Source organism: Glycine soja, chromosome 19 (genome assembly GCF_004193775.1).
Source record: "Glycine soja cultivar W05 chromosome 19, ASM419377v2, whole genome shotgun sequence".
Classification (NCBI taxonomy): domain Eukaryota; kingdom Viridiplantae; phylum Streptophyta; class Magnoliopsida; order Fabales; family Fabaceae; genus Glycine; species Glycine soja.
Window position 1 is genome coordinate 40,981,380 of NC_041020.1, and position 17,980 is coordinate 40,999,359.

Sequence of the window (17,980 nt, forward strand, 5' to 3'; positions counted from 1 at the left end):
GTGCTCCTAAAGTAACTTATCTAAACAAATCCTAAATGATAAAATGTGTGATTAAACCTTAAATTTTCTCCATAAAAATATTTTCTACAGCAGTATTTTAGCTGGAATCCCACCCCAACTGGCCTCTCGAGGACAAAATACTTAACTGCCCTAGCAAAGGTTTGAAACAACTTCCACCAGCAGTATTTTGTACAATTTAGGGGCATCATTATTTTTTTTTTTAAAAAAAAAAAAAAACCTTTTTGCCCTCCTATTAACAGCGAAAAGAATGTTTAAGGAACACGAGCGGAACTCCATAATTAATGCAAATTTGAAGCCAATATTACTTTCTATGCTTTAAACGTCATCTCTCTAGAGATGTCAACCAAATAAAAATTAAAAAGGGGCCAAATTAGCTCAACATTTAGAAGAATGGAGATAAGAATGCAAGGGAGAAGGGAAGGGAAGCGAAGCGAGTCAAGCCACTATAATTTGGATGTACAAATTGGACCCTTGCTATGGAGTATGGATCAAAAAGGATAGGGATGGAAGGGGAAGAGAATAGCACACTTTCCAGCGAACAACAATCTTTACACCTCTCTCTCAAACCACTCCTATTGAAAGCAAATTGTAATAATGGATCCACTCAAAAGCCACTATTACAAGATCACATCAAACGTCAAAACCATCCAACTGCAAACTCTCTTTAGTTGACACTGAAACATCAGTTTCAGCTCCTTGTGACTTTTTTAGCTTTGCCACAAGGACCCACATGTTGGCAAGTTCATTTTCCAGGTATGCTTCTCTTTGCTTTGACTCCTCAATCTTTCTTTGAAGTTCGGCCTCTTTCTGATCTTTCTCTAAAAGAGCAGCTTCATATGAAAGTTCCCTTTCTTTGCTCAAGGCTAATTCTCTCTTGATATTGGCGTTTGATGCACCCTGATCATTTCGTCTAACTCTAACATGACTTTCCCTTCGTCCATTTTGGACTGTGCCACTAGTTCTACGTTCAGCGGGTGAATTCTTGGATGCAGCTAGCTCAGCAGCTAGTCTCTCGTTCTGGTTCATGAGTTTGGCAACCTCTTCTGACAGTGCCTTAAGCTCAACAGCAGCAGCTGAAGCAAGCCCTTTAGCATAGGAACTCTCTTCTGCCAATTTCTGATTTCTAAATTCTAACTGCTCCTTTGATTCTGTTAGTTCTGCCACTCTCTGCTTCAGATCTTCTATCTCACTTATCTAATTAACAAGTGCACAAGATCAGTGAGAATGCTGACTTGACTATATACAAAATACTCGGTACCATTTTAAGATGATAACTTGACTAAATGCAGAATAGACGACAGATAGAAACAATCAATCAGTTTATTCTAGGCATTTCTTGTCTCAGGAATAATGTAGATATTAGTTTTCACTTTTCAATTCATAATATTTGAAACTTAATCACTATTTAAAAGGTTTCTTCACAAACTAAAAGCTCCTAAGTTAGAAAACAAACCCAAATGGGAGTTAGAGATATAAACCAATTTCAGATTATACTCATGTTCAATATTTTGGCAGAGAAATAAATAAGAAATCAGGTACTTTCCTGAATCAAAATTGGATGAATTGAATCATGAGTAGATTCCAACCTTTTCAAACTATAAGCATGGTATTGTAGACAGCCTGAGGTTTTGTATGTCTACATATCTTGACCATGAGATCATGCACGTAGCCTAAAAGAACATAAAGTTGTGATTTAAAGTAATTTCTAATCTTGATTATTCTGTGGTAGATCCAACAGTTATGATGTGCTCTTCTTGCCACTCATAAGTCATAACACGATACTGCTCTCACTTGAAGTAAATTTTTGCCCAGTGATAATGAAATTAAAATAAGTAGTTGGCAATGAGTACTGTATCATAAGAACATTATATGCAGCTTTTTAAGGGAAATTGTTGGAAAAGTAATCACAGCCACAGGAATGCAAGATTAAGAATTGTAAGAACACCTAACAAAGATCACACAAGGTACCTGTGCTTGCAAATGAATCCCTTCATTGGAATTGTTTACCGTCACATTCCCCCTGTCAAGGTGAAGTTCACCACAATAGTCTTTGGTTCCAGAGAAGTTTTGTGAATGATTGACTACAGGGCTGAAATTTCTCAACTCCAATGCATCCGCAAGTTGCTGTTTAAGAGAGGCAATTGTTTCTTGCTGGCTTTCACATTCACAAATCTGATAATGCCATTACTCGCTTAGATAAGAACACGACAAAAAGAACAAAAATAATTTCAAGTTTCAGCTTATAGATATTTCACCTTCTGATTAAGCTGTTCTTGAATTACACGATTATCTGCTGCTTTGACCTGAATTAGCATAATAATGTGCATTAATTAATACTGGGCTCATAAAAAAACAACTGAGTAAGGTCACATGTTCATGCACTGGTAGAAATTTTAGAAGTTGAAACGTCTATGCTACATGATCATATAAGAACACTACTGCTGTCTTGCACGATCAGAACCAGGCTTTAAAAATATAGATTATATCAAATTGTTGACATAACCATAATGTATCTTTTGTTCTGATTGGAAAGTACTACAATATATAATTGTATTTAAGAACTAATAAAATGGATTGACCTCCCATATGTTCCACAAAAAGACTATTGTAGGGTGTTACTGTCAATTCAATTCCATTTGGACTCAGTCTAAGGCAATGATATGTTGGCAAATAATAGCAAGGTGTAAATAACTGTCACCTCAAGTTGAAAGGATTTCTCGTTTAATTGTTCCATCAGCTCAGCAACAGTCTGTTGTACAAATCATGTATTAGGTTGGACTTAAAAACAAGTGAAAAAAGCAATAATGATGCCTAGTGAACATACCTGCAATGCTCCTGACTCTTCTGTCTTATCTGAAGCAATGAAAGAATTAGAAATATGCTTTTCCAGCAAATCTATTTGTTCACTCTTTGCTGTAATTTCATCCTTCAACATTTTCATCTCCACCTTGGTATGAATTAAACAAAACTTTCAGCCATAATGGTCAGAGTTATAACTTTAATCACTCAAATAAACACATCTATATCTACAGAGACTAAAAGGAGTTAGTAACCTACATGAACCTGACCATTCTGGGGATTTCTTGTTGCTTCGTCTGACAACCTCTTCAAAGCACTTGAATGAAGTGCCACCTCTCCAGATAAAATCTTGTGCTGCTCCCTCAGAAGATCAATCTGATCAACCGATTTGATGCTTGTCTAGAAATTAAAAACAAAAGTGACATCTCATATGGTAAAAATGCAGATGTCCACATAATATACAGTCATCACACATCTTTGCCAAGAATTTAATTGTCACATATCCATTATATTTCTTCATCTTAATATCATAGATATTTTCCCACAAATAAAGTGGTGTGATAGATATTTCTCAAACCAATGGTAACCAATGGCTACTATTTTAGGTCTGAACACTGACACTTCAACGAACAAGTAAAATGATCACCAGATGAAGTGTAATATTTGAAAACAAAAGGAGGTAACAACTGACCACAAACCAAATAAACAATGTTGGAAATCAGAATAAACTTTTGTGGTTAGACAAGGACATTTATTCACTGAACTGCACCTGAGGGTAACACGGGAGACCAAAAAATATATGCAAGTACCAGCACACATGAGGTCTTTTGCAGTGGTTTTTAAAGCATTTAAGTGAGTTTTGACATGACAGTCGCTTTACTGGTTTTTGGAAAAACATATATTCGCTGCTTGGTTTTTTGTCCCATTCAATACTAGAGTGAATATGAAATTTTCCAAAGGCTAGATATTGGCATTTTTCACCAAAGCTACAGTAAGAAATAAAAAACAACAGTCAATTACATACCAAAGGAGTCTCCTGTCCCAATAAACTATCCACATGAATATATTTATCCTCTCTTGCCTCTGATGCAAGATCAGCAGAGGGAGAGCTTTCTGCAGGTTGAGAATGAGAAAGTCTGGACTCCACATGATTACCACTTTCTGCTTGAGGTGTAGAAGGTGTGCTAGTAGATTTTGCTCCACTGGATTTATCACTTGTGCCTGTCAAGGCACTGTCTCGTTTCTGATAAAATAGTGAAAGACACTAGCTTAAACAAATAGAAATTAACTTACAACAAGTGCCCCAGATGAAAAGATCCATTATACAACTTGGGTTATATATGTTAAACAAGGTACCTAATCAAGCACACCCCAGCATGCAAGAAAATGAATGTTACTTAAGCTATATGTCATTATAAACTAGTGAAAAGTAACTCAGTGTGACAAATTCACAACCCAGAGAAAGCTTGAAATTCCAAATCTTACAGATGTAAATGTTATATAAAAGAATTTATGTATCTACATCTAACGGCTTAAGCTTTAGGGATAGTTCAGGACTCTATTCTCTAAAGTTTCAATAAGAATAAAGGAATAACACCAATGAGTACATAAAAAGCCATTACTAAACCAGTTTGTTACATTATTTTAAATAGGAAGTCAAACAGAGTATTTTATGTTCTTAATCGCTAAAATACGTGGGGTGATAAAGAACTGGTGTAGCAGACAACAAATAAGAGGACCAGTCACACAATTCTGATAGGTTTAAACAAAATGCAAGAAAAAGAATCTGAATCAAGCCTCATAAATCATAATCAATAAATGCAAGCTCTACAACTTGAAAATTAAAATGTTATATTTTCAATCATGTTATAAAAATCCCAAGCATCAGCAAACAACAAAGGAGTGATGGACAACTTACACGTAACTTCAACCAATTTAGTAGTCCATGTTTCTTCGTCTTTTTCTCGCCCTTAAAAGAATCATCAACTGTTGCAGCATTTTCCTCCAGATTAACATACAAATCAATGTTTTCCTCGTCTAAGATTAAATCCCGCCTTTTGTATGGAAGGTAAGCCAGCTGCAAACATAATCGATAATTAAAAAAATGAAGAGAATTGAAAGTAATCTAAAATCCTGGTATTTAGAAGAAAAGGGGAGAAAATTGGTGCAACATGAGACATACCTCCTCTTCCCCAAAGGAATGTCTTCTACGAGGACCAGGTCTGTTAGGAAATCTTGTGGACGGTGATGCTTTTGTGGAGACCAAAATCAACTTAGTCAACCGTTGAATTCTGCCTAACAAAGCAGCTTTAGCTTCTTCTTCTTGTTCCAATCTGGATTGCAACCTAACTTGACCATCTTCTAACTTTACATAATTAAAATTGAGAACCATTCAAGATCAGAATGCTGATTACAGAATACTGATGAATTCAATGTACAGCAAATTTACTTCACAGTAATTAAGTAAACTCATTTCCAAATCCATACATTCTGCCTTTCAGAATTAAAAAAATAATAATTCCTTGGATATATATGCAAGGTTCACATAGGTACTACCACCAAAAATAGGAGTACCATTCTACCTTTTTCTAAAATCATAGACTTAATACAAAATGTTACACAATAAAGCAATAAAAGTTACAGACTTGAGTCATTGAAGTTAAAGACTTTTATTTCTTAGTTTGTAACTTTTATTACTCAACTTGTAATTTTAATTAATCAATAAGTAATTTTGAAAAAGTAATACAGCACTACCTACTGCAGAGGGGGTACTGTAGTGAACCTAGTTTATGCTCAACTTCTAGGAAAGCATAGAAATATTCACCTTTTGAAATTCAATACACACACACACATATGGGGGAAAGGATCAACTTACTTTAGGAGTTAAGTCTTTGACACTTAATAATTTTATATAGAATATAAAATCGCAAATTCAACCAATTAATCTTGTGATATCATCTTGATGTCATGCATGTCAAATTTTAGATAATTGAACATTCATAGATATATGATTTTACATCCAACATTTACTTATATTCCAAAAAGTATATTATACGTTAAAATAAAGTTGATTGGTGAAATATAAAATAATTTTAAAATTGTATGGAATTTTATATACTTGATCTACTTAATGTATCTAACCAACAGTTGGATTAATGAAATTCAATGTTTATAAAAAGTTATCCAATGAAGTAAGTTAAACAAGAGTTACTCTTGGACTAAGTCGACCTCTTCCCTATATATACAAAGAACATATCAAACGATAACTCTTCTTATTATAAGAAATAAGAACTACAAATATAAGTCATTAAAATCATGAATGGTCAAGATTAAAAGAAAAATGTACATGACTTTAAGTGGACATGCGACTATTAATTAACTTTTAATCTTGACCATCCATGTATAATTGTTTGATCCAAATTTTTAGTTTTCATTTCTCACAGTAAAAAGAATTCTCACTTGAGAGTCCTAACAATCAAATAAAATAAAAGGCCATGATTTATATACCTACCTTCTGTTTTAGGAGCTCAATGTCAGCATCCCCAGTATCTTTTGGTTGAACTGTGACAATGCCCCTCTTTAATTGTTCCAATTCTTCCTTTAAGCATTGAATCTCTTGCTGGTATTTCTTGATAAGTGACTTCTCATCAATTATCTGCAGGTTTAATTCAAATTTTTTTAAAAAAATAATGAGGGAGCAGAAAGGATGTGATCATCTGTAAGAAAAGGGGTTCCAGAAAAGAAAAGAAGTAGAACTTCGTAAGAAACAATAGAGATAGAGCACCGGAGTGAAGTCAAGACTACCATCTAGTTTCAAAATTACACAAAAATATATCACTGAACTTTTTAAGATTTGAACATCAATTACTGCATATATAGAAAACCTCCCCATTAGAATATATGGAAGATATCTAATGATATCTTGATTATATCTTTTGAGTAATATAGAGTATCTAAGATTATCTCCTAGAATTAGTTTCCATATTTTCTCATCATCTCTTACAATTGGTTTCCTCATTTCTTTATTATCTTGAGATATGTGTCCTTATTTAGTTAGGATTATAATCTAGTATTAGTATAAATAATGTGTTGGAAAGTTGCTTTAATTGCGGTCACCCCCAGACCGTCTTAGTTGCGGCCAATCAGAGTTGGTTGCCAGTCTATCGAAAAGGGGCTACTTACACAGGGGCTAACTAGAAAGGTTAAGTAAAGTGACTTAGAGTGTAGCAGCTGAGGCGTCGGCTCTTAGGGTTTTGAGATCCCGCACAACTAGAGAAATGACTAATCTAGTCCTAATAAAGCTTGGGTAGAACTCAACTTACAAAATTTTGAGGGATAGAGTTAGGACCTTAGCCAATACACTAATAAGGGGTAGTGCTTTATGATTTGTATCACCTTGTAACCCATCACAATATACATAATCTATATTCTCTCATTTTTCGCCTTCAATACCTAAAACCCTATAATTTGATTAATTTCAGCATTCCCAATTGCCTTTTAAATATGGGATTAATAGAAATATTGCCTTTTAAATTGGGGTTCATTGAAATATTGCTTTTTAAAGCGGGGTTCATAGAAATTCTTCCAATGCAATAAAAAGAAAACCATTCAAAACATCTCTCATTCTCTTCCATTAAAAATTTGAGCGATAAACATACTCCAGAATTGCACACGGAGTTGGTAAGAATTTTGAAGCTAAATGAGGAAGTGGTGATGAATGTGAGAAATTTCTATACTTATGCAGAAAAAAAATTAGGAGCTGTTTCTTGTTCTTTGTATTGTGTGCAGGCTGTACATTGTCATTTGGTAGGAATAAAATTTTGATTCAACCAAAAAAAAGTCATCAAATTTAACTTGCCTTGTTTTGTGCTGCTCGTATTTCAATGTACTTTGCCCGGTGAGCAAACTTCAATGTATTATGCGTCTCTTCAGTACTACTAGATGAAGGGGTTACTGTGCAAATAAGCTGTATTTAAAATGACAATAAGCTATTAGAATTGCTGATTTATGTTTAAGCATTTCTACCACAAAGATATGTATAACGAAATCTATTCACAAATAAATAAATGCATGTATGCAAATATCTACACAAGGGAAGCCTTACAGAAACACGTCCATGACCACTTAGCGAAGACTGAAGTACTCTAGTCAATTTGGAATCCCTGTAAGGTATGTGACTAGCTTTATCTTCAGTCAATTTTGAAATAACCTGTGGAAGAAGGATAATTACAATTCAACATAGGCTCAAACACACATGTCCAATGAATATAACAGTATCCAGTGAATTATCTACGCTTGGAAACCATGGTACATCAATGTACTATCACTCTATCAATAATAGTGGAAAACACAACTGGTTGCTGAACATCTCATGAAGAAGAACTGAAAGCATTTGAAAGTAAAGCAAGGTGACCATTGCACAACAAACATATCCTAAGAGAAAACTCATAAAAGAAAGAGAAGGCCGAAAGCTTAGAATACAAAAAAGGAAGTCCATGGAGCAAGTAAAGGGATCAATGATCATACAGGTTTGAGTTGTGAGGGAAGACAAATAAACAGTTTTATTATACATTCTAACATACAATGAGAAGAAAAGGTTTGAGACCTCACAGTTCCAAGAGTTAGAAGACTTTTATTGATATAAGATCCTTCTCTCCTTCTCATACCAGTTGTTTCAGCTTTTGAGCTCTCAGAACCAGCTAGATCGATGAGATTCTGCAAGTTTAAGTAAAATATTAAAAAATGTAAGAAAATAAAAAATAAAAATGAACACGAAATCATTATCCATTCCATGTTAAAGAAAATGAAATTCAACCAAAATGTTTAAGTTAGTTACCAGTTGTGACAGTGTTACTGCTTCTCCTTCACTATTTTCACCACATGGACTACTCTCTATAGTCTGTTACAAAATGGTATAAAATTAAAAAGAATAAAAGAACATAATATATATAAAAGCAATTGAAAGAAATAGCTAACATCTTGATGTTCCATTTTCTTGTTCCTGAACTGCTTAAGGTTCAGATTGTTTTTTTCGTACAAGAGGTCCAGATTGTTATTATTGATGATCTAGCTGAATTTTTAGAATATAGTTTTAATAACTACCCCCACCTCCCAGCAGGTCTTTCTTATTTTAGGAAAGATATAACAATAATAAGGGGCATTCTCATCATGAAGTTTTGGGTTGGAAGATGGCCTTATTCACGAGTTTTCCCATGGTAATTCATTTGTTGGTTACAGGGATAAGTTACCAACTGCATAGCTACATTATTTGCTTATTGCATTTATGTTCTCTAAAGTAACTGTAAGATGTAAACACAAAGCAAATTAAACATAAACATCGATATAATTGGTACATATTATTAATAACCACACTGTTAAACAACTAAAACAATATAATTCTTCCTTTAAGATAGTATAAACCCACCAGGGTAAATATTGTATGGCTCCTGCTGCTGAGTAGGTTGAAGTTTGTGGACCCAACATGCCTGTGCTCTGTTATCAAATAAAAATTTTGTCAAGAATAAAGAAAGACGCACATTAAATAACAAAACAGTAGGGAATCAAGTAGAATTGTAGAAGAACCTGATTCTTATGATCATTCACAGGACCAATAAACAGTTTTATTTAGTTTTTATTTTTTAAGAATAGCCCATAAACACTATATATGTAACTACATTTTGCGAAAACTAGATTAAATTTGTCAAATAATACACCTCATATTTTAATGGAAAGCATAACCTATTTCCCAAAAGAAAGTAGCCCAACGAAGAGAATATTATGGAGATAAGTGGAATGGTTTGTTTTCTTCCTCACTCTTTACATAAATACTCGATTTTAAAAGTACATAAAAAACATCAATAGTTAATTACAGAAGACAAAAAAATAAAAGTATAAAACATAACAGCCCACGTTATTATGGTAAACAAAGACCAGTAAACTAAAATAATCCACAAGAAAACAAACCTAGCTGGAACTTATACCTTCTCCAGCTGCAATAAGGGATAGTGCATGAGCAGGGGAGAGTACAACCTCTTCCTTTATTCCCTCAACATAGGTGCCCTACATATGAATCAATATACACATCATAGAGGCCTCCTTCAAAATACTTCTGTTCATAGAACTTTGAATAAGTATTTCAACAACTATAATCTGACTTTTGTTAATATGGCGATGGCTTCGATTGTTAGTATGATACATTCTATATAAAGAAAGAACAATAAAAAAAGTTTATGCATCAAAATACAGAAGTCATAACCACTAAAAACTGTTTGGAACAGTGTCTGACAAACAATTTTGTTATTTATTATACAAAACAAAAATACCATTTTGCCTCTGGATTTATGTTTTAGCTTTCACCAGGTTCGACAGCAAAAGGTTCATTTCTCTAAAACTCATCTCACAAATGTTTAAAACAGAAAAATCCAAGAATTGTTAATAATCACTCATTAAAAAAGCTGGAGTGAATCATCATCTATAAACCAAAATTTGCTTTTATGCATCAAATGGTTACTTGGCTCAATTAACTGGGACATGTACTAGCCAAGGAACTTCTGATGAAATGCTTTCAAGATATACCAGCAAGCTGAGAATGATAGATATCCATTCACCAGTTTGAAGGAGGGTATCAGTAAGTGTAATTATGTGTAAGATATTTCCTTATTCATTGTAATTAGGATTAATTTTCCTAACTTCCTTCTTACTATTGTTATGTAATTTGTAGCCTAAAATCTAAAGTTAGCTTTTATTTTTCCTGTCTATATAAATGTTGTATGTACTGCTATAACTTCAAAAATACGATACAATTTCAGTTCTCTTTTCAAATATGAATCAATCATAGAAATTCAGAGCAGAGAATCTTTACTCTTAATTTAGTGATATAGAGATAACTATATAGGAAGAAAGATAAGAAAAACTATGATCAGTATTCAGTACCTGAGCATCCTCTCTGATTCTTAGGTTCTGTCCTGCTGGATTTAATAAGTCATTAACCACCTAAAATAAAAAGGAAGCTTTGAGAATAGCACTCTGAGGAACAAAGCAACATTAATTAAATTTCTTTTCAGGAAAATTCCTGAGGGAAATGCTATGTCAGTAGAAGACAATCAGTGTGAACATATCATCACAAGAAATGAGCAAGATAGCAAGAAAGCCCACCTCATTGTAGATCTCCAAGTATGAAACTCGAAGGAGAAACTCTCGGTTTGGAGTCTGGTATGCAGAAGAATCAGACTATGTAATCTCTATAATACAAAGTTCAACATAGAGAGTGGTATTCGACATACCTCTTGGATAATGCTAAAAGCATCCTTCACGGCAAGGGGTATGATTCCAGGAGATCTTTGATCACCCTGAAAATATGAACATATGAGCAAGAGGTATGATACGAACTTATGAGCTATAGTGTTTCATCAACTAATCCAAATTCATACCAGAACTCAACACTATCAGTAATTGTCACAGATAGTATCAATTAATTTGTTATCAAAATCAGATAATGTATCATGACAGATTATTAAGTAGCAGAGAAGGAATGTAAAAGCTAAACGATTGTCTAAAGTCACATAAACAACTTGTTCAGAATGGGCTTGCAGCCTTAACTTGTTCAGCTTATGTATAATATAACAGCAGCTAAACTATGTCCAAAGACCATCTCTACAGATTAATGGTTGGTATGTTACAGCTTTGAACAAAATCATTTTGAGTTTGTTCAAGCATTGCAATTTTGATTGAGTAAAATATAACATTAGCTAGCTAACAAAAACCTACCTGCTTCAGATCAATGCTACTTTATACTACAAATACCAGTTAACATGTTAAGAATCAAGTGAAAAATGACAATAATTTTATGTATTTATCAGAGGAGAAAACAAGAGTTAGATAATATAACAACCTAAAATTATCAAATTCAAGACAAGAAGGAACATATTAGACAGCATAACAAATACTGAAAATTTTACTATCCCATAAGAGGTAGAACAATTATGACTCAAAATAAGACCAGAAGTAGAGTTAGTACTGAAAGCAGTTACTCTTGTTATTAAGAGTACTAGTTGTGCATATCTTCACACAAATCTTTCAGCAACGAGCAACCCATGAAAAATTAGTCTGAAAATATATTCCAAAAACAGAGTACAATTCCAACTAGGAACCAGCAAATCAACCTTGACAATGCATGACTACAAGAATTTTCAAATAAAAATAAGGAGTAGAATAGAGGCTAGCAGGAAAGAGAAAGGGATGGAGTCTTTGAAGTTATAATATATCCTGTATCCACTAGCAAGTTTTAACATGTTTAAATTAGAATGACCCATTAATGTGAACAGTTTTAAAGTAAATCAAATACTAATGATCAGAAAGAGGTTATGTTATCCTTTAATTTCATATACTTGATAAGATACCAAGGCTAAGAGTTGTAGCTGCTGCTGAAACCAAATATAGTTGTGAATCTGTTGAGATAGTTCATCATGGGACTCAATGTACAAGTCCAGAAAAACCATGAAGCTCAACAAAGAGAAACAACCTCAAGTTACCAACCCATCGATAATATATCAGAATAAAAAATGGCAAGTATCACAATGGTCAGCAATTTCTCTTTTTTTGAATTAAGTGTGGTTTAAAAACTTAAGTAGCATGACATTTTAAGACCATAAAAAACATAAATATGTATCTTTATCATAAACATGCAGATCAACAAGATGAAGGCAGAAAATAGGTGTGGTCTCACATGCATTGTATGAGTCTTCCCACTGCTTGTTACCCCATATGCAAATACCGTACCTGTATGAAAAACAGAGGAGTTCATACATTAATTACCTAATATGCCAGGAATGCAAGTGGAAACAATCTAGAAGTTACTCAGCCACATCTCTATGCACAGTTACTTTTAATTAAATGGTCAACTTCAAGAAGAAACAAGAGTAAAAAATGAATAGGTTTCATTATCAAGGAAATTGCATGACAACCACCCATATGGAAATGTGACATGATTCACAAAAATTTCCATGATAAACCATCAAGATAATTCAGTTTCTTTTCCCGTGAATTCTGCCAAGGTCCAACCCTACTAGTTATTTTGTTGCATGCAAAGACAAATGTGCAAACTGATTTCTATGATGTCAAACTCAAATCTCAAACCTCTAGGGGGTTACATCATGATCTGGCTACCAACCTAAGATAACATGGTTTGCAATCTTATTTTATCTTATGAGAGGAGTGATCAAGAAAGCCAAATGAGATGGCATTTATACAAAAGGATCAAAATTGTATGGATGCTAATGGCACTTCAGTCCCTCAGAAATTTTTCAAAAAGGCCTTCAATACCATTGTTGCAGAATCATATCTGATTTTGACAATCATGTTCAACAAGATATGTATATCTTTGACTAAAAATGCATTGCTCATAAAATCTTTTAATGCAGCTCTACCAAAGTGAAAATAACAACTTTAATTTTAAATGAGCATCAGTATCTAGCTAAGAGCTGATCAGCCACATCAAAATACACTAAAATCATAATACAAATACCTAATTAATTAACATATGACCAAGATTTAATATTATTTCAAATCTAATCATACATTCAAAATGTGATCTGTATTATCTTAAAGATAATGAAAGGATGACTTGATTAGAGGAAGAATAGATTCTGTTCTTTGACCATGCTGAATAGGTGGTAAGTAGTAAGTTATCTGTTAATTACCATTGATGCCCTCCATAGAACCACTAACAACATGCTGAGCAGCAACATCATAGACCTGACGAGTTGTGGTTGTGGGACCAAAGACACGATCTAGAAACAAATAAAAAATAATAATAATTCAATGCACAACATTGGCAAATGAGAGATAGGGGGACTGTTTATTGAGTATGAAATGTATATTAATTGATGATCTATTGGATTTGAATAAATGTACATTTTAATGACATTTGAAATCTTTTCATCTCAAATAGGATCATGACATCTTTGTGATCATTACCCTGCCTGTGTCATGAACACTAGGAGAAACTATCAATAAAGATCTTGCACTAAATATTTTTAGCGAAATTTTGAGTTGTTAGGTAGAACCCAATGGCTCACATTGATCCTTGTAATTAGTACAACACAGCAATTGTTATTGTTTTTGTTGTTCACTTCAAAATTAATGTAATAAATAATAGGTTATCCAGAATAAATATAAAAAATTAGATCCTGAATTCTTTTGCTAATTTGGTTGGATGCCAACTGACAAGTCCTCAAATGGCCTTTTCTTAGTACAGTGTCCTATGTTAAGACTCTCAATCGGTTTCTTTTTGGGACCCTGTATCCAAAATATCTGTGAAAATGGACCAGGAAAGGCACATTTTTTCCAATTGGGTCAGATTATGCTGATTCTTCAGGCTTGTTTGTCCAGCATCTGTCTTTAACAAAGTCCAGGGCAGATTGTTTGAAGTGTGTGTGGTTCATGTATGACATGCTAAAATGCATTTAATGTTCAAGGGTACTAGTGTCTAGGAAGTTGCATCACTTATTATAATCCTAGGGAATAGTCTCCATTAAGTGTATCAAGAGTCTATATATATATTGATGATACGCAGATAAGAATAAGAAAGTACTCCCATTCCCTAAATTTTCTATAGATTTTTTTTCTTGCTTCAATCCCCCATCCTTGATTTTGAAATTAATTAAGGCACCAACATTTCTTCAATTTCCCATTTCTATAGGATTCTGAGAGTCACATATACTTTCGAACAGAAGTATCTTTTACTTTTTGTTTTAGATCCTCCTTCAAATTTCTCATTCATTTTATGAACACAGACAAATTCCTTCTTGAGAAAGTTTTTTGAAACCAAAACTCTTTATAAGGTCAAATCCTTCATTTCAGCAGCTGCCTCAACAAAATTAATACTAATGGTATGCAGCACTGCAGGCCCATATACTTGATGGCTAATCACCTATTGTTCTAATTCAGGAGTTGCACATTTGTTTCTGCATTTTTTAGCAGCTACATTTAGAAGGACTCTTGCTTTTGGACGATAGTGATCCCTTGGCTATCTCGAAACTTGGAGCATTTTCTGATGATTAATTTGAGAGGTTTCAGCAGTAGCAAGGAGGGAAAAGTTATTTGGCACTGCAGAGAGATACACTCGGCGTACTTTGGTCTTGGGGGAAGCTCTGATTTATAAAAGAATGCATCTTTCCTAAGTTATGCTTTGGGACATTTTTTTTTATTTGGCTCCTCTTGGGTGATCAAAACGTGGATTTCTTCATAGATTTACAGAAGGGTGGGAGATCTATTTTGTATTAATATGAGTGGTTTTTTTATTAGTTCTGTCTTAAGAGGATTCTGTCTAACAATTTTTTTTCCGTTAACACCCGCCCCCCCTTCAAAAAAAGAAAACTGGTTTCTACTTTATCGATTAATTCATCATTAGATTTTACTCTCAAAAATAAACAAAGAAAAGTTTAATACTTCAATGTCGATGTGCCTAAGAATGTAGAATAAGTATATGGTATGTTGTTCTTGTTCATTCAACCAGAAAAGCACCATACCCATAATATATGCTTCACCCTCCATACCAAATGAACAAATATTAAAGAACAAAAACCCTATCCATAAATGTCAGTTTTGCATATTATACCGTATGCATATGCTATGGATGGATTATACTCATTTCGCAATATAGTTTCTCCATCTGCATACCAAGCAATCTCCTCTCCTTGACGAATTTCCCTTGGACTGTCCCACGCACAGACCTCAATCAAATTAACAGGAATCTGAAGAACAGTCACAACAACAACACATGATTTGGAAAAGGCCACACTTACTTCAGAGGCCGGAATCGGACCGTCACTGTGACATTTTCCTTCACTCTCTTTCCATCCAAAGGTAGCGCAACCGCAGTTTCTGGAGTAAAATGCTGCGGCTTACTCCGAGCCGACGAAGACGCCGGCGAGCTCAGGCCATCGGCCGATGTCTCCTGAAACTGCTTAGAAGACGACGTGGTGGAAGACGAAGGCGAATTCGCACCTTTAGAGCCACTCAATCCGAACCTCCTCGATTTCATCACACCTTGCTTCGATGCCATTGGCACTCCTCCTCAAACCTTCCAACAATCAACACAACAAACACGGTTTAACAATTAACAGCATCATCTCAATTAACGCAAATTCCGGAAAATTCGTTGAACTAACGAAAAATTAACAAGACGAAAACGATAATCTGCGAGTGAGGTGAGTCTAATAAAATTCCAAACCGAGCTTACTCTGTACAGAGGTAACGACAGAACAACGATAATGCAGAAAAATACAGACGGAAAAAAAAAAAGGTACAAAAAGGTGAATTGCTTCGGTCAATGCATAAGAACAAGGTAAAGAAACAAGATAAGAATGGAATAATAAAATTGACCTGAAAGGAAGGAATCAGAGGCACATTGTGGAGTAAGGGAAGAGATCGCGTTGAAAAGGAAGGGACAGATCCAAAAGAGAAGGTAAAGTGTTTGTGAGAGATTGCGAGTCAGAATGAGTCAAGAGAGACTAAAGAGAAAATAGAACATCATCATCTTCGGCAGCAGCAGATAGAGAGAGAGAGAGAGAGAGAGAGAGAGGTTAGAATAGGTTGTTGCCTTGGCTTGGAAGCGATGGCGATGGGGTGCCTTTCATTCATTAACAAAAGCAGCGAATAAGACCTTATTTTTCAATCCAACTTTTTTATTAGTGTGATGATTGCTATTATTGCTTTTAAGTTGGAAGAGAAGAGAGAACCTTGAAATGAAATTGACGCTGACGCGGGTATGGTAAGTAGTAGAACTAGTTAGTGAGAGACTAATCGAAACTAAAAAGTCCCATAAATTCGGATAAAGAGAGTGTGGAAGGGAAAATGGTACAAACAAGACAGAAAGACGCTAGTTGTTGGTCTGCTGTGGTGGGTCTCGCGTAAATTTCCCACTCTCTCTTTTTCTCTAAATAACTTTTATACTCCATCAGAAATAAAATCATTACAAGTAATAAAATTTTCATTTCAAGTGTGTATTTAAAACTCAAGCATAAGAACTTTGATTAAATAGAAACAATTTCATTGGCGTTTAATGTTGGATGCCCATAAATAATAAATAAATTAACTAATAGCTTTTTAAGTTATTTTTTTAGCGCGCATAGAGGCAGAACCGGAGGGCGTGGGTTCCTGCTGGTGCCTGATTTGTCTTTGAGTGTTTCACGAGAGGCGCGTGCGACGATATTAGGAATCATAGAAAGTAGGGATGAATTGGTATTTGGTGGTATTACTACTAGTTAGTACCATATACACTAATACGCCAGCAATGACAGTTACATGTGTCAAGGGATGGGACCTACGACAGGCACATAGGCTCTCCAAAGTTTTCAATGTAAACAAATTTTTCATGTTTGTTTGGTGTGGTAATGGTAACTGGAAACGTTACCTTCCCATTGCCCTCTCTATCCTCTCATTAACAAGTAGAACAACCAATGGAGAATGGAACTAGCCAAAGGAGTTAGTCTTTTATAATTCTACAGCCTGCTAAACCAAAATTTAAATTCCTATTTAGGGAAAGTGTTCACATTTAATATCTGACTTTTGTTTTGATCAGATTTGTCTCCAAAAAAAGACTTGTAGGTAACCAAAAAACCAAAAGAAAAAAATTAACTAGTAGAACAATGCCAATCTGAATATATGGTTGATTAGATACATAAATATGATTGATTTTCTCTTGCAAGCAGGTGAAAGTAAATGCGAGGGAATCGACTTAGTGGTGAGATTAAAGTAAATGCAGGAAGTTTTAAGTTTGATTCTGGTTATCACGGTTATACAAATCACATTTTTTTTCATCTATTAAATTTGAGACTATTTAAAAGGTCCTAACTTAATTCTACTCTGACTATCGATCGGTTAGTAAATCCAAAACTGTTCGACGCATACAGGTCCAGTCCAGCAGCTTTAAATATAGAAATCATATTTGATGACCTTATTTATACAGAAAATCCCAGTATTATTATTTGACTTGATCTGTCTGGAAGCTCTGGACTTGCATCATGCAGTTGCTCACACATACCTGATCTTTTTTTTTGTCTAAAACAAAATAAGTGACTTTTGGTGCTTCAGCTATAATTTATAATATGATTAATTCTTCTTTCTCTTACAGGTTGTTGCAAGTTACAACTACCACAAC

At 34.2% G+C, this 17,980-nt stretch overlaps 1 protein-coding gene across 2 annotated transcripts; it reads right to left on the reverse strand.

Moving 5' to 3' along the window:
• Positions 1–299: 299 nt before the first annotated feature.
• LOC114400095 (kinesin-like protein KIN-7K, chloroplastic) lies at positions 300–16,640 on the reverse strand. Of its 2 annotated transcripts, XM_028362377.1 has the most exons (24): positions 16,204–16,640; positions 15,624–15,901; positions 15,437–15,534; positions 13,518–13,607; positions 12,545–12,597; positions 11,103–11,168; positions 10,975–11,028; positions 10,753–10,812; positions 9,801–9,879; positions 9,245–9,312; positions 8,657–8,719; positions 8,431–8,535; positions 7,925–8,029; positions 7,679–7,786; positions 6,332–6,475; positions 5,003–5,185; positions 4,739–4,897; positions 3,845–4,063; positions 3,079–3,219; positions 2,846–2,968; positions 2,720–2,770; positions 2,277–2,324; positions 1,990–2,193; positions 300–1,215 (listed from the first exon to the last, which is right to left on the reverse strand). In XM_028362377.1, exons 2-24 carry the CDS (start codon positions 15,881–15,883, stop codon positions 652–654), a joined length of 3,045 nt encoding a protein of 1,014 aa, XP_028218178.1. In that variant the 5' UTR covers positions 15,884–15,901; positions 16,204–16,640; the 3' UTR covers positions 300–651. The 2 variants fall into 2 exon arrangements, with proteins under 2 accessions (XP_028218178.1, XP_028218179.1); XM_028362378.1 differs by lacking the exons at positions 15,437–15,534; positions 16,204–16,640 and having other exon boundaries at positions 15,624–15,759.
• Between the last annotated feature and the right edge of the window lie 1,340 nt (positions 16,641–17,980).

Bases quoted from the DNA above. Each gene is read 5' to 3' on its own strand.
- LOC114400095 (XM_028362377.1), bottom strand. From the start codon at position 15,883: ATGGCATCGAAGCAAGGTGTGATGAAATCGAGGAGGTTCGGATTGAGT. The intron at 8,030-8,430 runs GTGAGGTCTCAA...CTTCTTCCACAG, and splicing joins GTCTTCTAACTCTTGGAACT to GTTATTTCAAAATTGACTGA. The intron at 4,064-4,738 runs GTAAGTTGTCCA...CTATTTTATCAG, and splicing joins TAAATTGGTTGAAGTTACGT to AAACGAGACAGTGCCTTGAC.